The sequence below is a fragment of the Paramormyrops kingsleyae genome, chromosome 7, assembly GCF_048594095.1.
Source record: "Paramormyrops kingsleyae isolate MSU_618 chromosome 7, PKINGS_0.4, whole genome shotgun sequence".
Classification (NCBI taxonomy): Eukaryota; Metazoa; Chordata; class Actinopteri; order Osteoglossiformes; family Mormyridae; genus Paramormyrops; species Paramormyrops kingsleyae.
In genome coordinates, this window is record NC_132803.1 from 16,303,091 (window position 1) to 16,330,859 (window position 27,769).

At 41.6% G+C, this 27,769-nt stretch overlaps 2 protein-coding genes across 3 annotated transcripts in view; one reads left to right on the plus strand and one right to left on the minus strand.

The window, feature by feature from the left end:
• Nucleotides 1–7,664, minus strand: part of mtrex (Mtr4 exosome RNA helicase) — a 28,401-nt gene extending 20,737 nt beyond the window's left edge. Inside the window, exons 1-10 of the mRNA XM_023823381.2 lie at nt 7,554–7,664; nt 6,673–6,807; nt 5,710–5,776; nt 5,569–5,631; nt 5,297–5,409; nt 4,787–4,961; nt 4,454–4,544; nt 3,642–3,766; nt 3,237–3,335; nt 146–263 (exon numbers count right to left, since the gene is read on the minus strand). Of these exons, the coding sequence (XP_023679149.1) occupies nt 146–263; nt 3,237–3,335; nt 3,642–3,766; nt 4,454–4,544; nt 4,787–4,961; nt 5,297–5,409; nt 5,569–5,631; nt 5,710–5,776; nt 6,673–6,807; nt 7,554–7,651 (1,084 nt within the window). The 5' untranslated portion in view covers nt 7,652–7,664. The remainder of the gene's footprint in view (nt 1–145; nt 264–3,236; nt 3,336–3,641; nt 3,767–4,453; nt 4,545–4,786; nt 4,962–5,296; nt 5,410–5,568; nt 5,632–5,709; nt 5,777–6,672; nt 6,808–7,553) is intronic.
• A 51-nt stretch (nt 7,665–7,715) lies between these two features.
• Nucleotides 7,716–27,766, plus strand: dhx29 (DEAH (Asp-Glu-Ala-His) box polypeptide 29). 2 transcript variants are annotated; one of them, XM_023823379.2, is made up of 27 exons: nt 7,716–8,261; nt 8,586–8,665; nt 8,746–8,859; nt 8,999–9,128; nt 9,226–9,356; nt 10,301–10,438; nt 11,286–11,412; nt 11,836–11,991; nt 12,087–12,255; nt 12,940–13,060; nt 13,581–14,192; nt 14,481–14,624; nt 16,215–16,391; nt 18,652–18,792; nt 18,884–19,028; nt 19,149–19,269; nt 19,398–19,482; nt 19,575–19,663; nt 20,241–20,369; nt 20,883–20,958; nt 21,211–21,435; nt 22,586–22,722; nt 23,185–23,275; nt 23,385–23,693; nt 25,408–25,539; nt 26,589–26,685; nt 27,186–27,766. In XM_023823379.2, exons 1-27 carry the CDS (start codon nt 8,093–8,095, stop codon nt 27,239–27,241), a joined length of 4,101 nt encoding a protein of 1,366 aa, XP_023679147.2. In that variant the 5' UTR covers nt 7,716–8,092; the 3' UTR covers nt 27,242–27,766. The 2 variants fall into 2 exon arrangements, with proteins under 2 accessions (XP_023679147.2, XP_023679148.2); XM_023823380.2 differs by having other exon boundaries at nt 12,090–12,255.
• The last annotated feature ends 3 nt before the right edge of the window (nt 27,767–27,769 follow it).

A 27,769-nucleotide genomic window follows, 5' to 3' on the forward strand; every position in this document is an offset into this window, starting at 1 on the left:
AGACACAATAACTAAAGAGGTGGAGCCTGAGTTCAGTGCAAACCGTTTTTAATTAAAAAGGGACAAAAGCTTAATGGGACCAAGCGAAATCGGCGGAGCTCTGTGGGTGAACTGGGCTGGGCAGGCAGGAGATGACGGCCCCCACCTTTAGTCCCTCCTTTGCGGCCCTTGGGGTCCCACTTGGCACCACTGCTGCTGCCGGAATCGCCAGCATCCCTCAGCACCTGCATGGCCGTGTTGAAGTTGTCCTCTCTGAACTCCCCCTGAGAGCGCAAATAAAATGGGTGTAAATCAAATTACCCAAGAGGCTCACAGCTTGCAGGCCCCTGACAGATATACAGGCAAAGCAGGGAGCAAGACGCCATTATTTATGGCGAATGACTATATACGTCCAAAGCTGATACAATAGTTTTCCCCAATGTTAACGCTAAAATACAAAGTGGCAGTCATCCAGATAAAGAAATCAGCCAGAAAAATCACTTATAAAAACTCTCACCTTCCAATAACACCAACTTACAGATATTCTTAGAGCTGTCGTGATTACACGATAAAACTCAATTATTAAAAAGCATCGATTAAAATTTTCCTTCAATTCATCGGCAATATGGTGAAGACGGCGCATAGCGGATGAGGGTCCAGATGAAGAGCAAAATACTCAATTGTATGGAAGCACGACATTAAAAGGAAATGAAAATGCGATTGTTTGTTGGTACTGCAAAGCAGAACTTAAATATCAGCACAGAATGACTGCAAACCAACTACATCTTAAAAGACGACATTCAGGTTTGACAGACTCACCAAATAATGCAAGGTTAGCCATAGATCTGTGCCATATAGATTCTCAGTAAAGCATAGTAAGTCTGTCATCACTTTGCTTAATTCACTTATGTTTCCCCGTCATTTACACGCATCATCTTATATAATCCAGTATATAATAACCACATAATATTTTTTGTGAACCTAGCGTGTGTTTTGAGGAGGGCTGAACAATACTGGAAAAGGTTCACATTGCAATATTGGAAGTTATTTCTATACTTTAGAGCTAATTGATGAAACATTTGAGTTAAATACAATGGTTCACAATAAGGAATGCATGCATTACTTTGTAACACGCATGAAAACATTGTGCGGCTTCAGTGATTTCTCAGCTCGAGGTGCAATACAGTACTGTACGTAGCTACTTTTATCATAACAGAATAATGTACCATATTATTGTTGAAACTTACGAATTTAACTTAAAGACAAAAACGTAAGGAACAGATCTCAGTCACAACCTGTAAACTACCAGTATAGCCAAATAGAACTTATCTACCAAGAGTCAGTCATATTGCTGGTGTTTCCATGAGTTGTGCCACTAGACAAAAGTGCCGATAAATCACTTGCTTTTGCCTAATATCGTCTCTATGGAATACAAAATATTTTCATACAGCAGAAGACTAATGTCTTTTCTTGACCACTTCTCGTTCGCTTTTCTCTTTACTTTTTGTTATGGAAAAGACGGAGCTGGGCCAGAAATCGAAGCTTTTGATGTACTTGTCAATCTACGTTCCTACCCTCAGCTACGGTCATGAGCTCTGGGTAATGACTGAAAGAATGAGATCACGGATACAAGCGGCTGGAATGAGTTTCCTCTGCTGGGTTTCTGGGCTGAGTCTTAGAGATAGGGTGAGGAGCTTGGACGTTCGAGAGCCGCTGCTCCTGCACATTGAAAGGAGCCAATTCTGGTGGTGTGGGCATCTATGTAGGATGCATCCTGGACGGCTCCCTGGGGAGGTGTTTCAGGCATGTCCAGCCGGGCGGAGGCCCCAGAGCAGACCCAAGACACACTGGAGAGATTATATCTCTTGGCTGACCTGTGAACACCTTGGTATTCCCCCGGAGGAGCTGGAGGAGGTGGCTGGGGAGAGGGAGGTCTGGCCATCCCTGCTTAGACTGCTGCCCCCACGACCCGACCCAGGACAATTGGCAGAAATTTTTTTAAAAATGAAAATGAAATGAAATTGCAAACCTTACCAAGTTTTGATTCCTGTGACTAAGTAGGAATGTTTTAGCACAACTTAATTGTTTGACCACAGCAGATTACTGCGGTCCTTGCAAAATGATTATTGCATGTGCATGAAGTGTCACATATATATTATGATCACAGCATGCAAGCATTGAGGGCAACACTTTGCTACTTTCTATTTCTGGAGTTTGCATGCTGATGCAGTGTTGATGCAGTGTTGATGCAGTGCTGATGCAGTGTTGATGCAGTGCTGATGCAGTGTTGATGCAGTGCTGATGCAGTGTTGATGCAGTGCTGATGCCGTGCTGATGTGCCTGGGTGCGGAGGATCCTCTGGATTCCATCAACTTTCCAAAATCATGCAGTTTCACTTAAAGTGAACAGGAGTACCTAAACTGACTGTGCAACTGTGTGTGCACTCTGCAGTGGTTGGTTGGTTCCTGCATCACACCCACTGCAATGTATGTCTCATTATACACACAATTACTCTACGAATCGGCAGATGCAAATCAGTAGATTACTCAATTATGCATATCCAATCCATGACAGTCCTAGATATTTTAAAAAATCAAAAGGCAAAAACAGATTAATTGTAGAGATACGCTACATAGATGACAACTGGATATGAGGGATATGCAGTTTACACAATGATAGGGGTAGGAACAGCCCCGGCTGCAAGAGTGGTAACTTCCATAAAATAAGTGTGTAAACTCACACCACATTTCTTCTCCCCTTGAAAACCTAGCAGTTTCAGTTGATTTTTACACCTGACCTTTTTGTTAAAAGGAAATAAGTAAAGCCGGATTGCACAAGTGCAATATCTCAGTTCCTTACTGAACTTGTGATGCAAGGTCAAAATAAAAAAAAAAGGTAGGCGGCAGTTAAAACATGAGGCAAGAAGATGGTCTTTTACTTTATAATGCATAAATAGGAACAGGTATAATATCTATACTAAGGAAGAGAGAAGTTTTATAGCCAATAAGGCATTTACGACACTTGTCACTGTGCAAAACTTAAGCAAAGAAAAAGCATTACCTTTATCATCTTAAAAATATTTTTGCTTTAGCCTTAATACTACAAAATCCACTGGGGGAGAAAGATGATCAAATATAGTATACATGTACTACAAAGATGCTGTGATATATGAAATCACTGCAAATACATTTTAATATCGAGACAGGGGAATCATATAAACCGAAACATGAAGCAAGTGTGGCCACTGAATCACTCACGTTTTCATCCACCACAAGATGAAGTCCATCGCCACCTGCTGGAAAGACGTAGTGCTGCAGGGGAGTTGGGCGGTAATCTGTGTAAACTACATGGCATGGCTGCAGGGAAATAAATTACAGTTACATCAAATTGTAATAAGCATAATAATGACCTAATAGTAAAGTAAGCAGAAAATACTGCCATTAGATACAAAAAGGTACATTGCTAAGATTCTCCAAAAGTGTTTCCATTTTAAGTTAAGTTTAAGTATTGGGGGGAAAAAAACACTTTGCCATGGGATACAATCATGCACAAGCAGGGATTTAAATTTAAGGCAACACTGCAGCTGAGCTTTCACTGCTGCCGCACACATTCCTACACTATGGACGAACAGGACTGAGTGGGGACCTGCTTTACAAGCTCACCTGCTTGTGAAGGTGGCAAATCCACTCGGCGAACTGCCGCGCATTGGGGATGGTGGCCGACAGGAAGACGTAGTGCACATTGTCAGGAAGCAGGATGATGGTCTCCTCCCAGACCACACCGCGCTCTGCAGACACGGGGCTCAGCTGTTACTCAAAGTCAGTGTTTCCCAACCCAGTTGTCGGGGACCCCCCAGGCCGTCCACCCACTCCCTCCCAGCTTCCCGAAGGCTGGCTGGAGAAACACCCCTCTAAATAATCTATGAATACAGCCTGGCAAACGTGTGAGAATCTTATACACCTACATATATAAACATGCAGGACACATAGTGCAAACACGCTTTTATACTTTACGTTCCCATCAGTGCAGCTTATATACCCTGCCGCTTATATACCCTGCAGCTTATATACCCTGCAGCTTATATACCCTGCCGCTGCATGCAACAGGTTTTCCATAACAAATGGATTTTCTTTTTAAAAGTTAGTCTGCCTCACCCCTACCCCTCCCTGCCAGACAATATCCTAATCAGTCACTACGTTCACTCACAGTCATTTAAAGACTTAAAAATTTTCCCATTAATTTACACTGGTAGCTTGCACTACTGAATCTTGGAGGAAAGTGATTCCAAAAAGCAAAAAATAAAAAGAAATATCCAACAATAGGCATCAGTATGGCGTAATAAGAGATACAAAGCTAAAACACACATCCCACATGGGTCTACCCCATGCTCAGCACTTATATTGGCGATTCTAAGTAAGTGTAGTCTCTGAAGGACACAATAACTGCGTAAGAAGATGCTGATCTGCTCAAGCACCTGCATCCCTCATGTAGTGGATCTCATCGAAGACAACCCAGGCCACCTCTCTCATCACCTCGGAGCCCCTGTACAGCATGCTCCTTAAAATCTGCAAAGGAGCAAAGAAATACTGGGGTTAGGCAAACTACATCCGACAATAAAGGAACAGCAGAGAGCGACGTTAACCTGGTTTCCCTTAAAATGCTGCCATTTGCATTTTTAATCCAATGACAATCACTTTAGGCTCCTTAACCATAAATCCACTCTGATGTCAGCCAAAGGAAAGACTTCAGCAGCAGCACTAGGGCACATATCTGTAAAGGAGCGTGTCATCTAGAAGGGACGGCCCACCTCGGTGGTCATGACCAAGCAGGAGGCTGTGGGATTGATGGTGACGTCGCCCGTCATCAGGCCGACATCCTGGAACTCCTCGTACATCTCCCGGTATTTCTGGTTGCTCAGGGCTTTGATGGGACTGGTGAAGATTACTCGCTGTTTCTCCCTCAGCGCCAGGGCAATGGCGTACCTACAGGACAGAGCAGAAGATGGCTATGAGTGCTGCTCCGAACTCTGCGATTTCATTCTATTTTGCTTATCAGAAGGCACCTTTGCCCAAAGCTACTTAGACTGATTCATTCTGCCAGTTCATAGAGGGGGATGTTTCACAGCATCTCATGCTAAAGGGGCAGCAAAAATCCACACAGCTTCACATTTAGCTCCTTAAACAGCCTTGTCACCAATTGCACTACACAAAAAAAAAACGTTTTCACATTTTCGGCAAATGTTACCATATTCTTTTGCTTAGACTATGAACACTACACTACACAAAAACAAAGTTTTACTTTTGTAGAGAACACTCACTCTGCACATACAGTCTTCCCGGCAGAGGTATGGGCAGACACAAGAACAGACTGGTTATTGTCGATGCACAGAATAGCCTCACGCTGGAAGGGGTCCAGGATGAAGGGGTACTCCTACAGGACGACACAATTGGAATTCACCAGTAGTTTACCAGATTGGTATAAAGGAAGCAGAATATTTATGACAGTTAGAATGAGCATAAGGCATAAATGCATCAGTTTCACCCACATTAACTTCGGTTAATGGTCAGTATATATGACAGTCTGAAATACCTTAGCAGCTTTGCCAACTCTGGGCTTGAGTGATGTATAGTCATCATCAGCTGGAAGGGCCACCTAACGGAGGCAAACAGTAATCAATCACAGCATAAAAAAACAAGATGGAGTCATAGATCCTATTATCGGCAACCTCACCTCATGTGTGCAACCTTCCACCGTCTCCACCTGTTCCACCTTCACTTTAGGCATGAGGTCTGCAAGGCTGAAAATGTTACACATCAGTTGCCGTAATCAGACTAATGTGCACCATCAGTAGTTCTAGCATTGGAATTAAACAGAATCCATCTTTTTAGCAAAACATGTCCAGTAGAGGGTGGCAGCTTGTATAATGCAGTTGCAATAATCAGATTAATCATCATAATGATTTTCAACCGTAAATAATTATCCAATTATAAACTTTACAGAGCTATGGAAATCCTGACCCTGGAAGTCTGCTATAGTACTTTCATTTTCACGAAAGCAGGTAGGAGATGGAACGGCACACCATCCCAACCCACAACCATTAATGGGAAGATGCTTCCATGTCAAGGTTCAGTAATACAGGTTAGGGTTGCAAAATTGTGGGAAGTTGAGAAACTTGCAGGCCTGCTTTTATCAAGGAACTTAAATGTAGTTGGGGAAAAAAACATCTTGATGGCACTAATAGTGAATTCATCGTGTAACCAAATGCTTGTGAGTAATTATGTGTGCGGGAAAAAAACACCCCAAAATAAGCATCCGCATCAAAACACACCGCTTGTAAGTCATATTCTATGTTGGATTGTAATACTGTTTGCTATCTTTGCTGTATCCCACAGGCTGCATGGATTTCACGCAGTTCAATATTGCCAAAATTCCAAAGCTTGACTTCCCATGGAAAGATTCCACCCCTCTGCAACCCTACTTCCTATGGAAAGTTTCCGGAAATTGACCCCGATTTTTCCACCCCTTTGCAAGCCTAATGTAGGACTTTTGGACATAATTGGCATAAGATGACCACATATGCTTACATACCTAAATCTGGGGCCTGTACTAACCAACCAACCAAACTATCCTAATCCAAAACTAAAGGCAGCGGCGGCTACCTCAGTTGCAACATTAGTGCAGATATTCCCTTACTTTATATCATCAGCAGACATGGTGTCAATCTTAGGCTTTTTCCCAAAAATGACCTCATCACCGTCATTTTCAAATTCCCGCTTGGCCTGCGAGGTGGAACCCTTTTCAGCCAGATCCTTCCCATGGGCTGCTTTCCTAAAAGAGAGACAATCACCACAGTAATGTGTCTACATTGCAAATATAAATATTTAGTTCCATATGCTGTCTGAACGATGGTGAACAATCATATTCATTACAAACGTTTTTGTCTGAGGCGAAGATACAGCTGTCAATGAGTGAGCTATGCACCACTGCAACTGTCCGAGCTTCCAGTTAACACCCAGCGACAAGGGTACAAGATTAAACTCCTTATCGTTTTAAAATTGACCTAACCAGAAATAATATATATTGTTAAGTAAACAAAACAGCATATTAATAATCAACAACCGAAAATGGCTGACAGCCTGACAAAAATCAGGAAAACAGCGTATGTATTTAATAGAACTCTAACATTGTCTCCTGGTCGCTAAATCTTTAATATTTTTGCCACAATAATTACGCTGCTACCAAGTTCTGAAGAGTTGTGTACATCCTAGGCAGTTGCACAGATCTTACACGTGGTTCAGCCTGTCTACTGAAGCTAACTAAGGCAATGCCACAACAGCGGTTTAACACATTTACACAGGTGGCTGAAAAGACCTACCTATAAATTGAGTAACTATCAAGATTATACCACTCATACCATTTACAAACCTACTTATGTATTATGGTAGCTAACTACGGAATTGTAGCCAAGAACGTACAGGCTAAAGCGGACTTGTAACAAACTACCTTTACGACTCTACACAGATTAAGTTTTAAGGATGTTTAAAATTAAAACTGTCAAATATCATTATTTTTACCCCGACGATGGTCCTAAGGAAACGTTCTTTCGTTTGCTGGAACCTCCTTGGTCCTCCTCAAACACGCTGAAAAGCTCATCTCCAAAGGCGTCCGCCATAGTTCCGAAACATCTGTATGAAACACAACTCCCATAATGCACTTCGAGCTAAACCGCTTCCGCTACGGCGTCCCAAAGAGGACAATTTTGCTAATCGGAACAGTGGAAGTACATGATACCGTGCATTGATTTCAAAAACGTAGTATTGCACGAAAAATTATATAACATATTTTACTATATAAAGACATGTATAGGGTGCGTTTTAAATTTTGCCATATGTTCCCCTTCAACTTGAAGTGCTGTTAGTTACCAATCTGAGCAGCGCCAGTCGCTTGCCTAGCGAAATGAGTTTTAACTTTAGCTAGCAGACAGGAGCATGCAGACAGCTGCTAGTTAACGTCAGTGATAGTAGGTAGCTGCGGGGTTAATGCAGCAGTTAACAGATGATTCTATGCAGTTGATTTAGTCTTAGTAAAAAAAAAACAACACTTTTTGTTAATTATGGGAAAAAAGAAGAAATCGGCGCCCGTCGTCTCGGGGACGTCGGCAGCAACAGGCAACCCTTCAGGTGCTGGAAATGAAAGTGTCGCTCCTGAGCTAAATGCTAACAAGAGGCCACAGCAGAAGCCAAACTCCGCCAAAACATCTGCTCGGGATAACAAGTCTAAAGGTGGGGTGTCCCACTCTTAAATATAATCCGATGACGCGAAATGTACAGTTTTTAACCATTTATGTTGATAATTTAGATATGTGGATATTTTAATTAAATTACCCATTATTTTAGGCGTTTAATTACAACTTTGATACTGAATAGCTAAAGGATGCAATAATTTAATTACTGATATACATTTGTATGTCATCTGCTGTATTTGTAATTGAAAATGCTGTTCGCGTTAGGGTCATTGAATGTTTCAAATGTGGGTACACTGACCATGATGATTTTAGTCTTCCAGACGTCCTTGAATGACTTTGTCTATTTCTCTACACATAAAAGCACCGAAAACATATAGCTTCGCCAACACCGCCCAAGCTGAATCAGGTGGAGCCCCCAGTCACGATAAGTCAATTCTGAAAGTAAGCCCGTTTTTATTGTGTTTGATCAGACATTTGTTTTTTGAGATCAACAATTTCAAGCCTATTAACTGTTTTTGAAGGTTGTTATCCAAGCAGATTTGGAGAAAAGGATAATCAAGCTAATCAATGACTATAGACAAGAAAATGGAGATAAAGGACCAATATCCAGGAGACTCACTACAAAAAAACTGCTGGTAGGCATATCATTACCAATTTTCTGTATTTTTTTTTCTTTTTCCTGCTGCCGCAAATAATCAGGTGACTGACTATAACCTGGTACAATACCATGGCTTGTTACAGCTGAATTGACTTCTGATTAAACAATCTTTTCAGGATCTTTACATGGCCCTCCAAAAGCTACACTTCAAGACGGAGCACATTGAGGAGGCGATGAAAAGCAGCGTGTTGTATGGCGGAGATTTGCATTCAGCCCTTGACTGGCTTTGCTTAAACCTCCAGGATGGTAAATAATGTTTGAAAGAAATCTGAGATACACAGGCAGGGAGTAGATTAGATCTGAATAAGACAGTAATTATGCTTTTGATTCTGATTTCCTATAGAGGAGCTTCCAGAGGGCTTCAGTCAAAAAATGCAAGAGGAGAAACCTACTGAAAAACCAAAATTTCAGCCACCCCCTGAGGAGGCCCAACCAAGAATGGAAGCTTGCAAGATGCTAGAGAAACAAAAAAACGTATGTGTCGTTTATACCTGGGGGGATGTGCAGTCATTGTTCTGATAAGCCATGATGTATGGACATACTCGTACTACTTTTTTGTAACCTAAGATACTTCTTCGGTACTTTGGAGTGGGACTTGAAACGCTTTCTTTGTCGATTGGTTATGCAAATATCCTGCCGCTGAAACAGTACAAATGCACAATACAACACCTTGAAGTACCGTACTTTTGGTACTTTCACCGTACCTGGTGTGGTGGAAAAGCAAATGAAGATGATGCCTCTTTTTTGGTTCCCATAAAGCTATATGAGGTATGTCGTTCATGTGACACGTGACTTTATGGGAACCAAAAAAGAGGCATCATCTTCATTTGCTTTTCCACCACACCAGGTACGGTGAAAGTACCAAAAGTACGGTACTTTGGGTGGTCCCATAAGATTATAATGGAGCTGACAAATTGCTATCAGATAGTAACATCACAGCCATCGTAACAGAGCACAACGCATCATTTGTTTGCAGTGATGCTGGTGTAAATAAACCTACTTCCCTGCCAGTCATATAAAAGTGTAGCACATATAATTACGTGCAGTACATAGTATTTGATAATGATAAACAACTATGTTACTGGTTTATGTATTTACTATACTGTGCTTTTTATTGAACTTTAGGCTATACCATATAGATTTGGTGTGTAGTAGGCCACGCCATCTAGGTTTGTGTAAATACATTCTATGTTGTTTGAACAACAACAAAATCTGTTAACGATGCATTTCTCAGAATGCATCTTTGTTGTTAAGCGAAGCATGACTCTATGTCAGTGTCTTGCACATGCTTTTGTCCTCGAATTGCGTTTTAAGTGGGAATCCAGTCTGTAACACCTGGGCCATATTTCCAAAGTATAACGGAGACATTAAAGCTGGAATAAAATTATTAACCGAATGCAGCTTCCTGTTTGCCGCAGGCCGCTCCTGGGAAAAATGAGGATGCGGCCATGAAGGAATGGATCCTGAGATATGCCGAGCAGTCCAGCGAAGATGAGGCCATGGAGGAAGGAGAAGAACCGGAACTTGACCTGGAACATGAACAGAAATTTGACCCAGTAAGTCAGTCTCAGGGACTTTTAAACTTGATGGCGTTTCTCACTCATCCCATCTTAAGATCTCTGTGGTTGCTCTTATTTATGTACAGTCAAAAAATGCAGTACATCAATATGCATAGATGCAGTCAGCATATAGTTTCTCACTTATGCGAGCTGAACGAGTTTGTAGCATCTGACCCAGATGTGTTAAACTTCTTGGTCCTTAAATACCCTTAATTTGGGATGAGACCTGCCCAGCCATACTGACCTTATCATCCTGTACAGTAAAGTATTGTGAAGCACGAAACAATTTGGTAATTCAATATGTTCTTTGCTGAGTTTATTGTATGTGAGTTGTATGTTTCACACTGGTTTTTTATGTAAACTCTTCTTAGTCTTTAAGGGATTTTATCTTCGTACTTCTATAAAAAATTGATATGAAGACCACATTTGCAGGAAATAATTATGTTTAAAAATCAGGAAGTGGGTGCTCTGCAAATGAATACATAAGTACGTCCAAGATTATATGTGTCACATGCACAGTTAAACTGGTACAACTTCCAGTGAAATGAAAACCTGGCTTGCTCCTGCAGCTGTGCAAAAAAGAGACAGTATGGATAAGAAAAAAAGCGGGAGGGGATGGGGGGGGACTCGGGGGGGGGGGGGGGGGGCGGTTAGAATACAACCCAGGGGATTCTATAATAATATGAAATGACTTGAAACCTCATCCCATCTAGAGTGTCCCCAGCCTCATGCCCCCTGCCCACTGGGGGAGACCCGGGTTTCACTGCGTGCCTGAACTGTTTAAATGGCCACGGAAAATGGATGTGGCTGTCACTCATCCCGCTCTCCCACCTGTTTCGTTTAGAATGACAGGTATCTGGTGCTCACAGCTCAGCTCTATGACGCAAAGGAGTCTGCCGTGGCAGCGAGAGCAAAGCAGGATAAGATCAACCAGAGGGCGGCACAGGATCGAATTCGAGTGATTCGCCAGGGTGGGTCTGAGCGGCAGCTGTAGAGTAGTGATTATTTTGGACTGTTGGGTTTTTGTAATTATATTTTTAAATTGCAGGATTAAGGATTAATATCGTATATTTCCTAAATATTCCCTTATCCCAACTTAACTTGGCGCTCACCATATAATTGCCCTTTGTCAATAATAAAGGGCTTGTTATTGGCACTTAATGAGGTAATGGAGTCACCTAAGCCTTCAGTAGTAATATAGTTATTTTGCCTAGAGGTGCATAACTCAAGCCCAGAAAGTAAAAATCTGGACCAAGATTTAGGTTCAACAAAGCAGTTGAGTACTCTGTAACTGTGACTCTTTATACTTAACTGGTTGGTTGAAACAAAGTCTTGGTCTGGATTTTTGCTTTCTGGATCTGAACTTCCTACCTCTGATTTTGCACGTATCTTAGAGATGAAGCCTTTGGAATCGCATCCGATGTTCAATCCTGCCATAAAAGTGACTGATACTCCAAAAGAGGACAAGAAACCAGCAGCAGTTCAGGAAGCTCCGGATGACCTGAACTTCAATCTGTTCCAACAGGAAGATAAACCTCAATTGGAGAAGAGTAAGGAGGGGAGACCCCTGGCTGCTAATGGGGGTGTCGGTGCCGCGTTTTAATGACTGCGCCAGAGAACATGACTGTCCGTTTCTTGTGGTCAGCAGCGAAGAAGAACCAGCCTAAGGATATCCGGAACTTTGACTACACGGCGCGGAGCTGGACGGGAAAGTCTCCCAAGCAGTTCCTCATCGACTGGTGCAGGAAAAACCTCCCCAAAAGCCCCCCACCGTCTTTCCACAAAGTGCCTGCTGGTAGATACTGGAAGTGCAGGTGTGTTTAAATCGGTGTTTCCCAACCCAGTCCCTCGGTGACCCCTGGCCGGTCCATGTTTTTGCTCCCTCCCAGCTTCCTACCAGACAGTCCACATTTTCACTGTAAGGAAGCAAAAACATGGATCGTCTGCGGATCCCTGATGACTGGTGTGAGGAACACTGGTCTTAATGAAGAGGTTACTTTTGTTCTGCCACAGGATGTGGTAAAGATGATGAAAAGTTAATAAAGTGCCTTTCATATATATACACACACACACACACACTAAACTGCTATATATATATATATATATATATATATATATATATATATATATATATATATATATATATATATATATATATATATAGCAGAAGGTAGCCAATATAAAATCAAATTAGGCACCTAATCTTCAATATAATTATTAGTTTTATGTTTTGTTTATGATATTTTCTTAATTGTCTGTTATACATAGTGTATAATATTACAACCTCATTCTTTACAGATGTATGTGAAGGTAGCTGGGTTTATTTCAGGGCTATTGTTAAAATTTCCATTCTGAGACTGAAATTAGCAACATTCAGCTAATTTATTTTGGTAACCTGTGCAGCCGTTATTTTATCTTTTTGATTGTTGCTTATAAACCTCCTGCCAGTTAAAAATGAGGTCGACGAGGTTTCTGTTCCTGTAATGATTCTTCCACAGAGTCCGCATTCAGAGAGGAGATGAGGCTTTAGAAGTCTGTCCCACCATCCTCACGGAGGACAGCATGCAAGCCCAACACCTTGGGGCCACGTTAGCCCTCTACAACTTGGTCAAGGGACAGGTATGCTGAAGGCTTGCCACTCATTTAAAGGGGCACATTGTATGCAGTGTTAATGGTGGGGAATCTTGTCATGATTACATTAACATCTAAAAGCCTTATCAACAAACCTAGTTTATGATAGTTTGTCCAGAGGATTTCGAATGTTTGGTGTTCAAGAGAAGTTTTGTTTTATATGATTACATCTGGAACAATATTCAAAATCAAACAGCTCCTTCATCCGTTTTGATTGATTCGTTCATATATCCCTCTTTCAGTATAATCTTTCATTTCTCCCTACCCCCCCAGGCACACACAGTAAAATTATGGATCCCTGCAATTCCCAAAATTAGTTTGGTATCACTCAGGCACGTAGCCAGTTACTAAAATGACAAGTTTAAACCTCCCCGGAAATCTACCAAGAGTGACCCCGCCCTCTGAAATTCACCTCTAGCTTTTGGCCTTTGTGTTTTGACAAATTCTTTGTAGATGGAGGGTTTGCTTGTTCGCTGTTTGGTGAGGAGATGCCCTGTCCCTGTCTCAGTCAGTGCACCAGCTGCTCCCTCCCACGTACCGCAACGTGTGGCTGGAATGGCGAGACGGCGAACAGCGGGAAGAAGAGCAGAATCGCACGGAGGTCAACAAGCCCCGGGACCAGTTCATCGCCCGGCTGATGAGTCGCCTCAAGATCCAGCAGCAGGAGAGCCAGACCTCTGGGTCCCCTGGCGGCGCTCTGGACGGCGTGGAGCCCGAGGACTCCTGGGAAAACCTGGCCTCCTTGGAGGACGACGTGCCCGGCAGGGAGGCTTCCCCGGACTCCACGGGCCTGGTGGCATCCCGTGCCCTCATGATGCGGCTGCGGGATTCCCCCCTGGCCCGGGCGCTGCTCCGGGAGCGCCAGCAGCTGCCCGTATTCCAGCACCGCCGGCCCGTCCTGGAGGCGGTGCACAGGCACCGCGTGGTGGTGGTTGCCGGGGAGACGGGCAGCGGTAAGAGCACCCAGATCCCCCAGTTCATCCTTGAGGACCTGTTGACGCACGGCCCAGACGCCAAACCCTGCAACGTCGTGGTGACCCAGCCCCGGCGAATCTCTGCCATGAGCCTCGCTGGACGGGTGTCGCAGGAGCTTGGCAGTGAGGATGGACCCGGAGCAAAGGTAAAGCACTCTGTACCCCCGCCATAATTGTTACTAGGACCTTTTATATCCTAATCATTCTGATGATAACTGGTGTGGCCCAGTTACATTCATGCAGACCCTCCATTGCTCTTCCAATGGCTTATTATTCATACTTGCATGTGGTCTTTTTCCTAAAACATCCTGCATTTTTAAGAATTACTTTTTGATTCTGCTGTGTGGAGGGTTTTGCTGGGCGGTTCTGTGCTCACAGGCTCCAGTAGGTCATTTTCAGGTAGATTAAATCGAGCCACTTGCATATTTTTCCAGACCTCGTTGTGCGGATACCAGATCCGAATGGAGACCCGATCTGGCGCCTCTACACGCCTGTTATACTGCACCACTGGAGTTCTGCTCAGAAAACTGCAGCAGGACAGACTGCTGAGTTCACTGACTCACATCATTGTTGATGAGGTGGGTAATAGCTGGCAGTCCTTCTTGAAGATGCTTAGAAATAACAGGAACGTGATTTTAGCGACGCATCTGCTTATATGCTTAGGCCTGATTTGAAGATTTTATCTTGTTTTAATACATAGTTCTGTTTTTTTTCAGTCATTGTAAATTTATGAATAAGATCAAACTTGTTAAACTAATCAGCTTTTTAGGACAGGCGATTGTCTGAATTTTATATACAGTGCTCAGCATGAATGAGTACACCCCCTTTGAAAAGTAAGATTTTAATCAATATCTCAATGAACACAAGAACAATTTCCAAGATGTTGACAGAACTGAATTTTATAGAACATTTGCTTAACTCATTAACGTGAAAGTAAGGTTAATAATATGACTTGATTACAAAATCTTCAATTTTACTCAAATCAAGTGATGGAAAAATGAATACACCCCACAACAAAAACTACTACCTCTAATATTTTGTATGACCTCCATAATTTTTACAGACAACACCAAGTCTTCTAGGCATGGAAGTTGGTGACATATTGCAACATCTATCTTTTTTCATTCTTCAAGAATGACCTCCTTTTTAGAGCCTGAATGCTGGATGGAGAGTGATGCTCAACTTGTCTCCTCCAGATTCCCCATAGGTGTTCTGTTGTGTTCAAATCAGGAGACATGCTTGGCCACTGAATCACTTTCACCCTGTTCTTCTTCAGAAAACAGTGGCCTTAGCTGTGTGTTTTGGATCACTGGCATGTCAGAAAAGTGCACAATGACTAAGGGCATGGAGTGATGGTAGCATCTTCTCTTTCAATATAGAGCAGTACCTCTATGAATTCATGATACCATCAATGAAATGCAGCTCCCCGACAGCAGCTGCGCTCATGCAGCCCTGCATAAGGACCCTGCTGTCACCATGTGTCTCTGTAGACACCATGCATTCTTCTACTCCTCAGCTTTGCGACGTCACACAGTTTTGAAGCCTTCAGTTCCAAGAACATTTATCTTGGTCTCATCATTCCATCAAATTCTAGACGAGCTTTTTTGTAAAGAAGTTATTTTCTTTCTCGGGTCTTGTGACTTTTCTCTTCCATGTGGTGCCTTTGCTGACAGTATGGAATGGGAAGGGGTTCCTTTGTGAAGTAATACCCTTTATAGTCAAAATGCCTGTTTAATGAATAATTAGACTCACCTGTGAATTTCTTACTAATTAGAATTTTGTAGTCTAAAATTTAGCTTTTTTCCTAAAACTTTCAATGGGATGTACTCATTGTTGCAACATGGCCTTGAATGAATGTCTTAGGACATTTACTTTTTTGTGAGACCAAATTAACAAATCTTGTTCTCAATCAATGGCCCACATTTGTGGGAGTATTTTGTAGTATAGTAGCCCAAAGAAAATGTTGAAGCCGACAGAAAAGTAAAGGTTTTCTGACAAATCTATTGGGCTGTACTCATTTATGCTGAGCACTGTATTGGGGGATTAGCTAACAAAACATCTACCTCCAAGCACTTAGTGACCTTATGGTCGTGCAAAAACACATCTATGCTATAACTCAAAGGGCTGAATCTCATTGCTTTCCGGGTCCGCTGCTCCCTGTGAGCCAGGTTCACGAGCGCAGCGTCCAGTCGGACTTCCTCCTGATCATCCTGAGAGACATTCTGCAGAAGCGGCCCGACCTTCGCCTGGTGCTGATGAGTGCTACAGTCGACTGTGACAAGTTTGCCGGCTACTTTGGCCGCTGTCCTGTGGTGACCATACCAGGGAGGACCTTTCCTGTGCAGGTAAGGGATCATCTATGCAGATGACTTCTGGCAAGTGGTAATACCCCTCTGTTTATTCTTTGGTCAACCCATTATGTTTGTTGATCAGCAAGAGAGGTATGAGGTTGCATAGAATGTCTTAGCAATATGAAATAGGATTGGACAACTTTTGAGATTCATAATATTTGGAAGATTTCTTCCCCCTCTCTGATATGTACACTTAAATCGGAAAATTTGATATGTGCATATTGATCTGCATTTTACAAAACTTTCATTGCTTATTTCACTATTAGGTATTTCATAAACCTTGAAGTACAGGGTTTTTACAGTCAGTTCTGGAAAAATCATAGAAGAAATCATGTTTTCCAGACCTGCAAAAGTTATGTAAAATAAAAAAATATCAAAGTTTTGGAAAAATCATGGAATGGAATCATGGAAATAATTTTTATTTATTTTTTTTAAATCAACATTCGCAGTATAACCCAGTCTCTTTCCATCAGCATCTTGATTATACTTTACGCGTCAGCGCAGGTCATGAGTATGGAAGGCTATTGGGGCAGAAAACGAGAGAAAGTGCATCTTGACATTTTTACCCCTTTAAACACGGTATTTTTCCCCTCTATGCAGTTCAACACTGCTCTTCCCTACGGGGCATTGCCATTAAAACACATGGTGACCTACATTTTTATACGTAAAAAGGGTAACAATCTGTGTAAAAGTTGTAAAAGTCTGTGCTAAAAGACAAATTACTTGTGCATGCCATTATAATCGGCCTACATAAGCGCGATATATGCATTCTAAATGTGTCACAAAAGAACTAAATAATGTTATCTTGAAGTGAATCCTACACATTATAGAATGTGTAAAATTTAAATATTAAATGCTATTAAAAGTGTGTGTGTGTGTGTGTGTGTGTGTGTGTGTGTGTGTGTGTGTGTGTGTGTGTGTGTGTGTGTGTGTTCGTTCATGTGGTCTGTGTCATACATGTAGTGTGGTCTTGTGGAAAGTGCTAAAAGAAATATTTTTATGTATAATAAATATTGTTAACTTGTAGAGTTGAATGTGTGAAGAAGACCACATGAAGTCCAAATGTCAGACTGTACAAAAGAAAGCCGTTAGCGTTAGCGTGTTTGTGCAGTTGTCTGTGGTGTTTTGAGACGCCATATAAACATATATACTTCCTGTGAAAAACAATACGCTGCTATGGCTACAAGCTAGCAGAGAAATTTAGATACAGATTGTTTGAAGATCAACTGCGAGTATTAGACTGTGTGAAAATAGACTTGTGTGTGTGTGTGTGTGTGTGTGTGTGTGTGTGTGTGTGTGTGAGAGAGAGAGAGAAAGAGAGTCTGTGTCATTAAAGTGGTTACTGGAAGGAACACATTTAGTATAGAAATAACTTCGTAGCTTTTGTGAAAGTGTTTATTTATATCTTAATTCCACACACATGGTAGCCTCTGCAGCGCCCACCTAAGGACCTTCCTTCCTACGTGTTTACATGCTAAGTGCTCTGTGGTGTTATTTGTTTATGACATTATTATTATATTTTAATAACATCTGATATTTCACCTTTGTACATTTTATAACATGTTGGGTATACTTCAAGTTAAAATTATTTCATTCTTACTTTTCTGACACGTATATCATGCTTATGTCACATTAGGGTAATTATAAGGGCACGCGCAAATAATTTGTGTTTTAGCGCCAACTCTTACAACTCAGTAATTATTGTTTCTTGTTATTGCAAATGTAAGGAATAAATTAATGACTTTCTGTCTGGTGATAGCTATGAAAGATAGTCTAGTGCGGTTAATAATTGTTCAGCTCACCATTATTCGACCAGAAGGAAATTAAACTATGCAGTTTTTTGATAGTGTGTGTCTGAACAAGAGAGAAAAGCAACATGCTGGTTTGTCTGCACAAGGTGCATGTTTGTAATGGTGTCATGCGGTGATGATCACATAACAACTTTTCCTGAAAGGGTTGAACGAAAAATCTTTCTTTGAATTGACTCCTGGAAATTTAGTCATGAAATTAAGTCATGATAAAGTCATGGAATTTTGTTAACTGAAAAGTGTATGAACCCTGGGTACAAGTATTGTACTGAAGTGTGTCTGCAAATGGTTTAATTATTAATGAAACTGTATTTTTTTTGTTTGGATTAGTTGTCCTGCTGAAGCTTGGCTTCAGGGATGAGTGGGCCTGTGTTTTTTGTGGATAATGGCGCCTATTGCAGTGGAATTTATTTAGAAATGAATTCACGTCAGTTCTTCTCACGTAGGTCTTTCACCTGGAAGATGTGGTGGAGGAGACGGGCTACGTGCTGGAGCGGGATTCGGAGTACAGCCAGCAGTACCTGGAGGAAGAGGAAGAGGTCAACCTCAGTGTCACAGTGAAGGGAGGGAAGACGATGGCGTACCAGGTTAGGCGGGGTCACTCGTTTGTGGGACACGACACGGCTTCTGGGTGGGGGGGATCCATTCTACATCACAGGGACTCCTGTTTTGTTGCAGGAATTTGTTTCCAGATGCCCTGGGGGGGGCTGGGACAGCAGCTGTGACCTGGAAAGCTACAGCAATCGCACCCACCATGCCATTCAGTACATGAATCCCCACAAAGTCAACATGGAGCTCATCTTGGACCTTTTGGTTCACCTGGGTAAGTCTGTTTTTAAGCTCCAAATATGACGGTTTTGTATAAGAAACCACGCGGTGTTTTACTTTATGTGCTTGTTTTCGCTTCCTCAGTTCATATTCATTGCCATTTCTCATTTTTTAGATAAATCTCCGCAGTTTAGAGATGTTGACGGAGCTGTTCTCGTGTTCCTGCCTGGTCTCGCCCACATCCAGCAGCTGTATGATCTTCTGTCTGCTGACCAGAGGTTCCGGGTCAAAGAGAGGTGATTCTGATGGGCTTACCCACAATGCTTTGCTATTTCAACCAAGGCCGCCTGGTTGACTTTACTCAGATAAGTGTTTCTTGGGGCGGAGTCCCGTGCCCTTTCAGACACATCTCAATGTGCTGCAGGTACAAGCTGGTCGCGCTTCATTCCACACTGTCCTCTCAGGACCAGGCCGCAGCTTTCGTCGTCCCTCCTGCTGGAGTCCGAAAAGTATGGCTGTCAAATGCGTAAACAAACAGTGTAATACTTGGCCATTAAGTCAAAGAGCCCTGCCCACTTATGCCTCCCATGTTATATTTCAGATTGTCCTGTCTACAAACATTGCAGAAACAGGAGTGACAATCCCAGATGTTGTTTTTGTCATCGATACCGGAAGGACAAAAGAGAATAGGTAACCTTTTCTCATACTTGGCATAAAACCACTATGAAATATTGTACATGCGGTCCCCAGGTTACAAACCAGATCTGCTCCCTAAGTCTGCCTTTAAGTCGAATTTGTAGGTGAATCAGAAGTGGTAATAATGCAGTACATAATCGTTATACAGTAATAATAAAAGTAGCTGCATACGGCACTGTACTGTACCTCGAGCCAATGAACTTTTTGAAGCCACACAATGTTTTCACGAGCGTCACAAAGTATTGTGTGAGTTCACTATTACAAACCACTGTATTTAACTTGAATTTGTAATATAACAGACTTTATAGCAGTCTGTTCTTAAGTACGAGTTGTCCGTAAGTTGGACGTTCTTAAGACGGGGACTGCCTATAATATAAGACGGTTAGCGCTATACAGCCACAGTTAATTCCATGATTTTTCCAGGATTTTCATGATCGTACAAATCCTGTACATCAGGGTTTATGAAATACCTAATAGTGAAATGAGCAATGAAAGTGATGCAAAATGCAGATCGAGTTACATCACATGGCTTCGATGACCTGGAATATGGTGAATGTTCCCCTGGCTGCAGGTACCACGAGAGCAGTCAGATGAGCTCCCTGGTGGAGATGTTTGTGAGCAAAGCCAGCGCCCTCCAGAGGCAGGGCCGGGCAGGGCGAGTGAGGGAAGGATTCTGCTTCCGCCTGTACACTAAATATAGGTGAATGCCGGCTGTTTACATTCAGGAAGCTACTCCCTTCATTTCTGGTGTGTTTCTGGGATGGTGACTTGTGCTATAATGATGGAAGTGCCTTCCCACACACCTATAAGGTGCTGTGTGGTTCAATGATTTTTCCCACAAAGGCAAAATACATTAACTGCATGTTTTATCAAAACATGACCAAAGCACCAAATCAGTTCTCTGATGGGCTGTTTTATCTTGTGACAAAATATTTTAGTCCAGCTGTACTCAGTTTTGAAGAAAACGGTGTGAAAATAGCTTTAACTGCAAAATCCGCACTAAAACTAGTGTAAAAACATGTTTTATTTCAGTTTTTGTCAGCGTAGTTAATGTGATTTGCCTTTAGGGCAGAATTGAAGAAAAAAGTATGCTGGATGTAATTTTTTGGGGCCCAAGGAATATCCTTGGAAAAGTAATATCATGAATCACTTGCTCTTTTTCACATTGAGCTCACTGAGCTGACGGGATTTGCTGCTGTCATTATGGCCGTAGGTTTGAAGGCTTTATGGACTACTCTGTGCCTGAGATTCTCCGCGTTCCACTGGAGGAGCTCTGTCTGCACATCATGGTAAATGATGTCATTCATACTTTATGACCTGCAGTTTTTTTTTAATGGAGGAACAAAACATGTTGCTGGGCGAAATGCATTTCAAACCTTCAGCATTGAAGAATTTTAATAGGAAATAAGTTTTCTTCGTTTGCTTGTTTTTTTTCAGTTTTTGGGTTGTTCTAACCACTTTAGCTCAAGTTGTGGGCCACAGTTACAGTGACTCTCTAAAGCATGTCATCCTCACTGCGCCCTCTGCCTGTGACCCTGCAGAAGTGCGAGTATGGCTCTCCCGAGGGCTTCCTCTCACAGGCCCTAGATGCTCCCCAGACACAGTCTGTGAGTAACGCCATGGGCCTGCTCCGGAGGATCGGGGCCTGTCAGCCAGAGGAGCCCCGCCTGACCCCCCTCGGGCACCACCTGGCCACCCTGCCCGTCAATGTCAAGATTGGAAAGATGCTGGTTTTTGCCGCCATCTTTGGCTGCCTGGAGCCGGCTGTGAGTTGTGAACTGTGTGGCTGTTAATTCTTCTTCTACTTCTGTTTATAGTCAGTGTGAAATATAGGGGCCCAATAACTGAAGTCAGACGAATTATTATTTTGTTGTCGTTGTTGTTTTTGCTATTATTATTGTTATTATTTTTACTTAAAACCACCATCCATTGTACAATTCAAGATTTTATTTAAGACATTTATAACTCATTTACCATTTGTGTTCGGCACGTCTTTCTAGATGGCCACTGATTAATCCATGAAATGTCTGTCTTGACTATGTGAATAGGCAAGCAAGCCACCCATCACAGCGTCAACATGCTTGTTTCTGAAGTCTTAATGGAAAAGAGAAGCAGATGTTGATGTGTCACTTACACTGGCGGTTGTGCTTAGCTTGCAAGAACGGGAGCGTGCCGTCTTCTCAAAAGAGAGTTCGTTGTGTTGCCAAGAAAATATCACACTTCAGAAGGCATTTTACAGCCAGTATGTGTTAACACCAGTGCTTGCAATGCAGGCATATCTAGGTAAAATCAAAAGCCTCACCTATCAAATTTAGTGTGGGAAAAAATGCACGTGCACAAAAAATTAAAATTTGTCAAGCCTGGCATGTGCACATTTCCTCTCAGAAGTATCGGAACTATCTTGCAAACCTGCATACGTGCACGAGTCTGAGATCCTCTAAAGCTGCTGCCGACAAATAATGACAAAGGTCAATTCAAATTAGCTGCATGCTTATATTGCATGCAAATGAAGCCTTTCTGGTCGCAAAGTTTGACAATAGCAGCTATAGATATAGATATAGAAAAAAAAAAAAACAAGAAGAAGAATTTTGAACAGTGAAATGTAGAGAGATGTGACAGAATGTTATATTTGGGAGCTTAAGCACATTTATCACCAATGAAAAATGTTTTCAGGCAAGGGGTTGCTTATGGCTGTTATTTATCTAAAACAATAATTGTTGCCTATCAGTTTCACGAGCATTATCTATAATTATCGATAAATCATTATTTGGGCCCAGCCTTAATAAAATCCTATTAGAATTTACTGCTTACCTTTTCCCGTGTTTTCAGTGTAAAAACAAAATGCATCATTTACAGTGAGACAGCTTATTGTGTAAGAGATCCTTGTTTGAAATGTTTTTTTTTTTTATATAACAGGCAACCATTGCAGCTGCAATATCGGAGAAGTCACCATTTTCCACCCCCATGAACAGGAAGGAGGAAGCTAACTTGGCTAAAGCAGCACTCTCAGTTGCTAATTCAGACCACCTCACAATTTATAATGCATATATTAGGTAGGTGCCTTTCCATAATGTTTAACTGATTAACTAACCCATTGCTAAAAGGTATACATTACATTGTGGGGACCAAATGCCCAAAAACCTGTTTTTTGACGTTGTGGGGACCATTTTTTCGGTTCCCAGAAGGGGAAATCCAATTTTATAAAATTAAGGGTCTCGGGATTGGGGTTTTGCCCATAGAAATGAATGGAGAGTGCCTTCAAAGTTATGACTACAGTTTGTGTGTGTGTGTGTGTGTGTGTGTGTGTGTGTGAGTGATGTTTACTTGTTTTTCCTCTGGGTTCTTCGGTTTCCTCATGCAGATAATCTAACTGGTGTGTCTTCATTGTGTGGGTATATGTGCCTTGTGATGGACTATAATCCCATCCAATGTACATTTCCTTCCTGTGATAAGCTGTTGGAAGTGCACACAGATGGAAGAGGCTGCTGATGTTCCTCTTCTGTTCCGTCTTTCAGCTGGAAGCGTGCGCGTGGCGAGGGGCTGCGTGCCGAGATGGCATACTGCAAGAAACACTTCCTGAATCGCAATGCCCTTCTGACCATTGAGGTTATTTCTATAAAATTCCACTTTTGTACCGGCCATAAACACCAATGGAAAATACGTTTTTGTTGCATCGGTTGGCATGGCCTTCATGTGGTGTGCTTTCTGCCCTCAGGACGTAAAGCAAGAGCTGATGAGGATGATGGACCAAGCTGGGTTCTTCACCCCCAAAGCGCAGCGGGCCCAGCGCCCCCGGGGGCGGGTCGACTCAGCTCCCCTGCCAGCCTCTCAGGTCTCCCTCCTGATGGCGGTGTTGACCGCAGGCCTGTATGATAGCGTCGGCCGGATCCTGTACACCCCCTCGGTGGACATACTGGAACAGACCACCTGCACTGTGGAGACTGCCCAGGGCAAGGCTCAGGTGCACCCGTCCTCAGTGAATCGCACCCTACAGACATATGGTTGGCTGCTCTACCAAGAAAAAGTAAGTCCAGAATGGGCCGCTTCTGATAACTTCAGAGTAACTAAATAACGTCGGGGTGGTCTGTGGCATGAGTAGAAGGGTGGCAGTGTAAATCCTCTGATCGGCAGTGTAAATCCTCTGATCAGCAGTGTGATTTCAGCATTGAGCCCTTGAGCAAGACCCTTGAGCACAATTGTTCTAATTTTATGTCACTTTGGATTAAAGCACCTGCTAGAGTTTTTGCTTGCTAAATTTAGCTGGTTATATGTAGAGCTTGGTTATCAAAGTAAACATTATGCAATTCATACAGGCGCATACAGACTTGCTTTATCTCATCATAGCTTATTTTTCTTGTGTTCAAGATGTCAAAAGTAGTTATCTCAAGATCATGATTTTTATTTTCCACTTTCCTGATGTGACATAGATGTCTGCTGCTCACTGTCGGCACCACAGCAGCACCACAAAGGACGATGCTGTCAAATACGCTCCCTTTTTGAACCCTGTCAAATGTGTAGGGTAGCGTTTGAGACTGGGTACCGCGTTACATTAGCTGCACCTTCATAATATCTCTTCATTTATAATCTTACAGCAAGCAAACTCACTGGCACTGTCAGTCAACGCAGAACAAGCCCAGATTTTAGCCTAAACATTTTCACAAATACTTATTCAATGAAGATTCTAATGTAGCAGGCAGGCAACTTTATTGCTTTAATAATGAGTGTATTTGGCAGTTACAGGGACAAAAGATATTAAAAACCTCTCCACTCTAGTGCTAATTTAATAAACATTAGACAGCACTTTGGGTGTTTTTGCCCACTGTAGCGGCCCGCCCACCATCCAGAATAGCGCCTGTGCGTTTCCTCTTCAGGTGCTCATGCATAGCGCTAACACCGCTGCGGTACGCCATCACACTTTGCAGAGTGTAAAAACATCTTTTTCTTTCGTGATGATTTGAAGTACTCCCACAATTACGCAGTGGTATTAAAGAAAGCATTTGTTATAATGTATTGAAGCGTTTCACAAATCAAAAGGTTAATTTTATTCAAATAATTAAAAAAAAAAAAACGTGTCGATTTTAAATATTTATGATGCATTTTCGGCATTGACCGACCAATCGCGGCTGTCCTAGTAACGTTCATAAACAGCTTGTAAGTACAGCTCATTGTTAATTTACAACCCATGCAACGTATGACTGGTGGTATTTCCGACCGTTCCGAGATGGCAGATATGTGGCCACGACTGCTGGCAGCAAAGAACAGTATGACTTTTGATGATGTTTTATTATACAGTAAACTATACATGATGATTTTTGCATATAAAATAAAGGGCAAACTAAAACCAAATAGACTTATATAGGTTCTGACTGACTGGTCCTACCTTAACATCCTAACATATGTTAACTTTAATATACATTAATAACAAACATTATATGATGATGATAAACAGTACAATCATATTATGATATAATGTTTGTTATATTAAATCTGTGATGGTATGTTAGGATATTTAGGTATACTTACATGCTACTTATGAATGCATTATGAACATACACTGAATGTTCAATACATGCATACAAAAGTCATCATGAAAGTGCAGATCATGTAAAATGTTACCAGATTTTAAAATACAAATAAAGCTAAATTAAATATTGAGGGAGGGGCATGTTGTCCCCCCACTGGGATCTGTACCTGGGAGGAATGAAGCATAACCAAAAGTCCCCATGTTTTATTGACAGGTGAAGTACTCGAAGGTGTACCTAAGGGATACCACCTTGATATCACCCTTCCCAATGCTGCTGTTTGGGGGAGACATAGACGTTCTTCATCGTGAAAGACTCGTCTCCCTGGACAGCTGGATTCAGTTCCAGGTTAAGGCATTGCTTAAAAAAAACGATGTCTCTGTCATATACTTTCTTCTACAGTTTTTCTCGATTTGCTTTGGCGTATTTCATGAAACATACTTTACATTATCAAGACTATAGGTGCATTTCTCAAGCATATAGTGCAACACTGTGGTTTAGCTGCAAAAGCCTGTAACTCACCCAAAACTTGCGGAAATAACTCCACCAATGAATTAGTCAGTGTCACCAAAATGTTTAGAAACATTGTCAGTATGCCAGTGTGAGTATGTCAGTGTGAGTATGTCAGTGTGAGTATGTTAGTGTGAGTATGCTCCTGAGCTCCACAATTCTGAGTAATAGTCTGTTCCCACCTTCTCAGTGTCACTGAACGATCATTCTTCTTCAGCAGATATTTATTCATGTCAGATTCCCATTTCACCTTTGCTAAGCTCTATTTTACAGTATCTACAGATCACTGTTGAAAGAATGCACTAGTATGCATTTTTCAGATCTCAAGTCACAGTGCAATAGCAAGCAAAAAAGTCACAGCACTGTGTAACACAAAGACAGCAAAATGGAAATACAAGATCAACCAAATCATGTTATGCCGGAGCCGAAAACACAACAACGCTGTATCATTGCAATTTATGGAATATATAATGAATCATTTTAAAAGCTTGGTTAACTGTTTTGTATGTGCTGGCTAACACGATGATCTTATATATGCATATGTTTTAGTTGTAAAATTATACCAGTGGAAATTACATAATCCATTTTGACCAACATGGCTAAAGCAACTAAAAATCGTGCCAAATTATTAAAATTGTACTAATCCATTTGCATATATGTACTAAATCGTATGTAAATATGTGTGAAGCAATGAGAACTGATGTTCTGCTGTGCAGAAGTGACATTATGGTGTGGGGATTATACTCAGTGTTTTACACTCAGTGTTTAACTCTTTTGAAAAGTGCTCCATAGCAATCGAGAAAAACTGTAATAGTCCAATTATTTCAGTGGCCTTGCAGTCCTTGGTACCAGCAAATTTATTTCAACTCTCATTTGCTCCTCTTCAGGCTCCAGTTCGAATAGGGGTGATTTTCAAACACCTACGAAAGCTGATTGACTCACTCTTAGAGATGAAGCTTGAGAATCCCAAAATGAACCTTGAAGGTCAGTTTTTACTATTGATTGAAGTCCTTGGGAAACAAAAAGAATGTAAAACTAGATACATAACCTGGGTCTACATACTTGCCATTCCTCTTAACGAATATAGCAAATGACAAAAGGCATGCAAACTACAAAGGAATATTCATTGAGTGATTTTTCAGACAAATTGTAATATTCGAGTAGTTTAGACAGTAGTTTTCTTTACTTCCACTTAATTTTATGTAGCCCAGCATCTGAAACATTCTGCAGGGTAAGTGTTATTCTTGTGTTATGTTTTGCAAATGCTCTGATCCAAAATTGTATTTTTTGTCATGTTCATTTACACATTTTACTGAAGTCTGTGTTTGATACATTAGGACTACAACAGCCAGGCGTTTTGAATATTTTAAAAATGAATTGCTGTCTGACAATACTATGTGCTGCATGCTGTATGTCGGGTGCCGTTATTCGCAGCTCTGTTCTTTAATAACTGAACTTTTTAACTTTTCCTCCCCCCACTGCAGATGAAAAAACTATACAGATCATAACAGAACTAATACAAATGGAGAAGACCGTTTGACCCTGGAATCACGGACCTTCGATAGTCATGGATCCCAAGGAGCAAAACAAACTGAATGAATGATGAGCCTATTATTTCTATTTTGTTCAATATTTACAACAGAACTTCAAATAAATCTTTTAATGACATTGTAAGTTTGTATAAATGTGCATTTTATGCAGTGTGCGTGTGTGCACGCGCACATATTTGTAGAGCAGGGTTAATGCTTGTATTTCACACTATATTATATTATACAATATCTTACTGCTTATTTTCAGAGATTCAGATGTACTAACTCCAATGAATATGGAACTTTTATATCTGACTAAAATAGTCTAGCAATTGCTGGAAATGTTTTTGACTCTCGCTTTAATCTGTGTACTTAGACTTTGCTATTCATGTTGAATGTCTTAGTAGTTTTACTATTCAGTGAAAAAAACAATAATGTCCTGTGATTGTGTAGGGATTCTGTCCAGGATCCTGTGGCATGTGCAGGTTAGCTAGTGAGATTAGTGAAACAGCTTGATAAAAACAGATTTTTGAGAACCC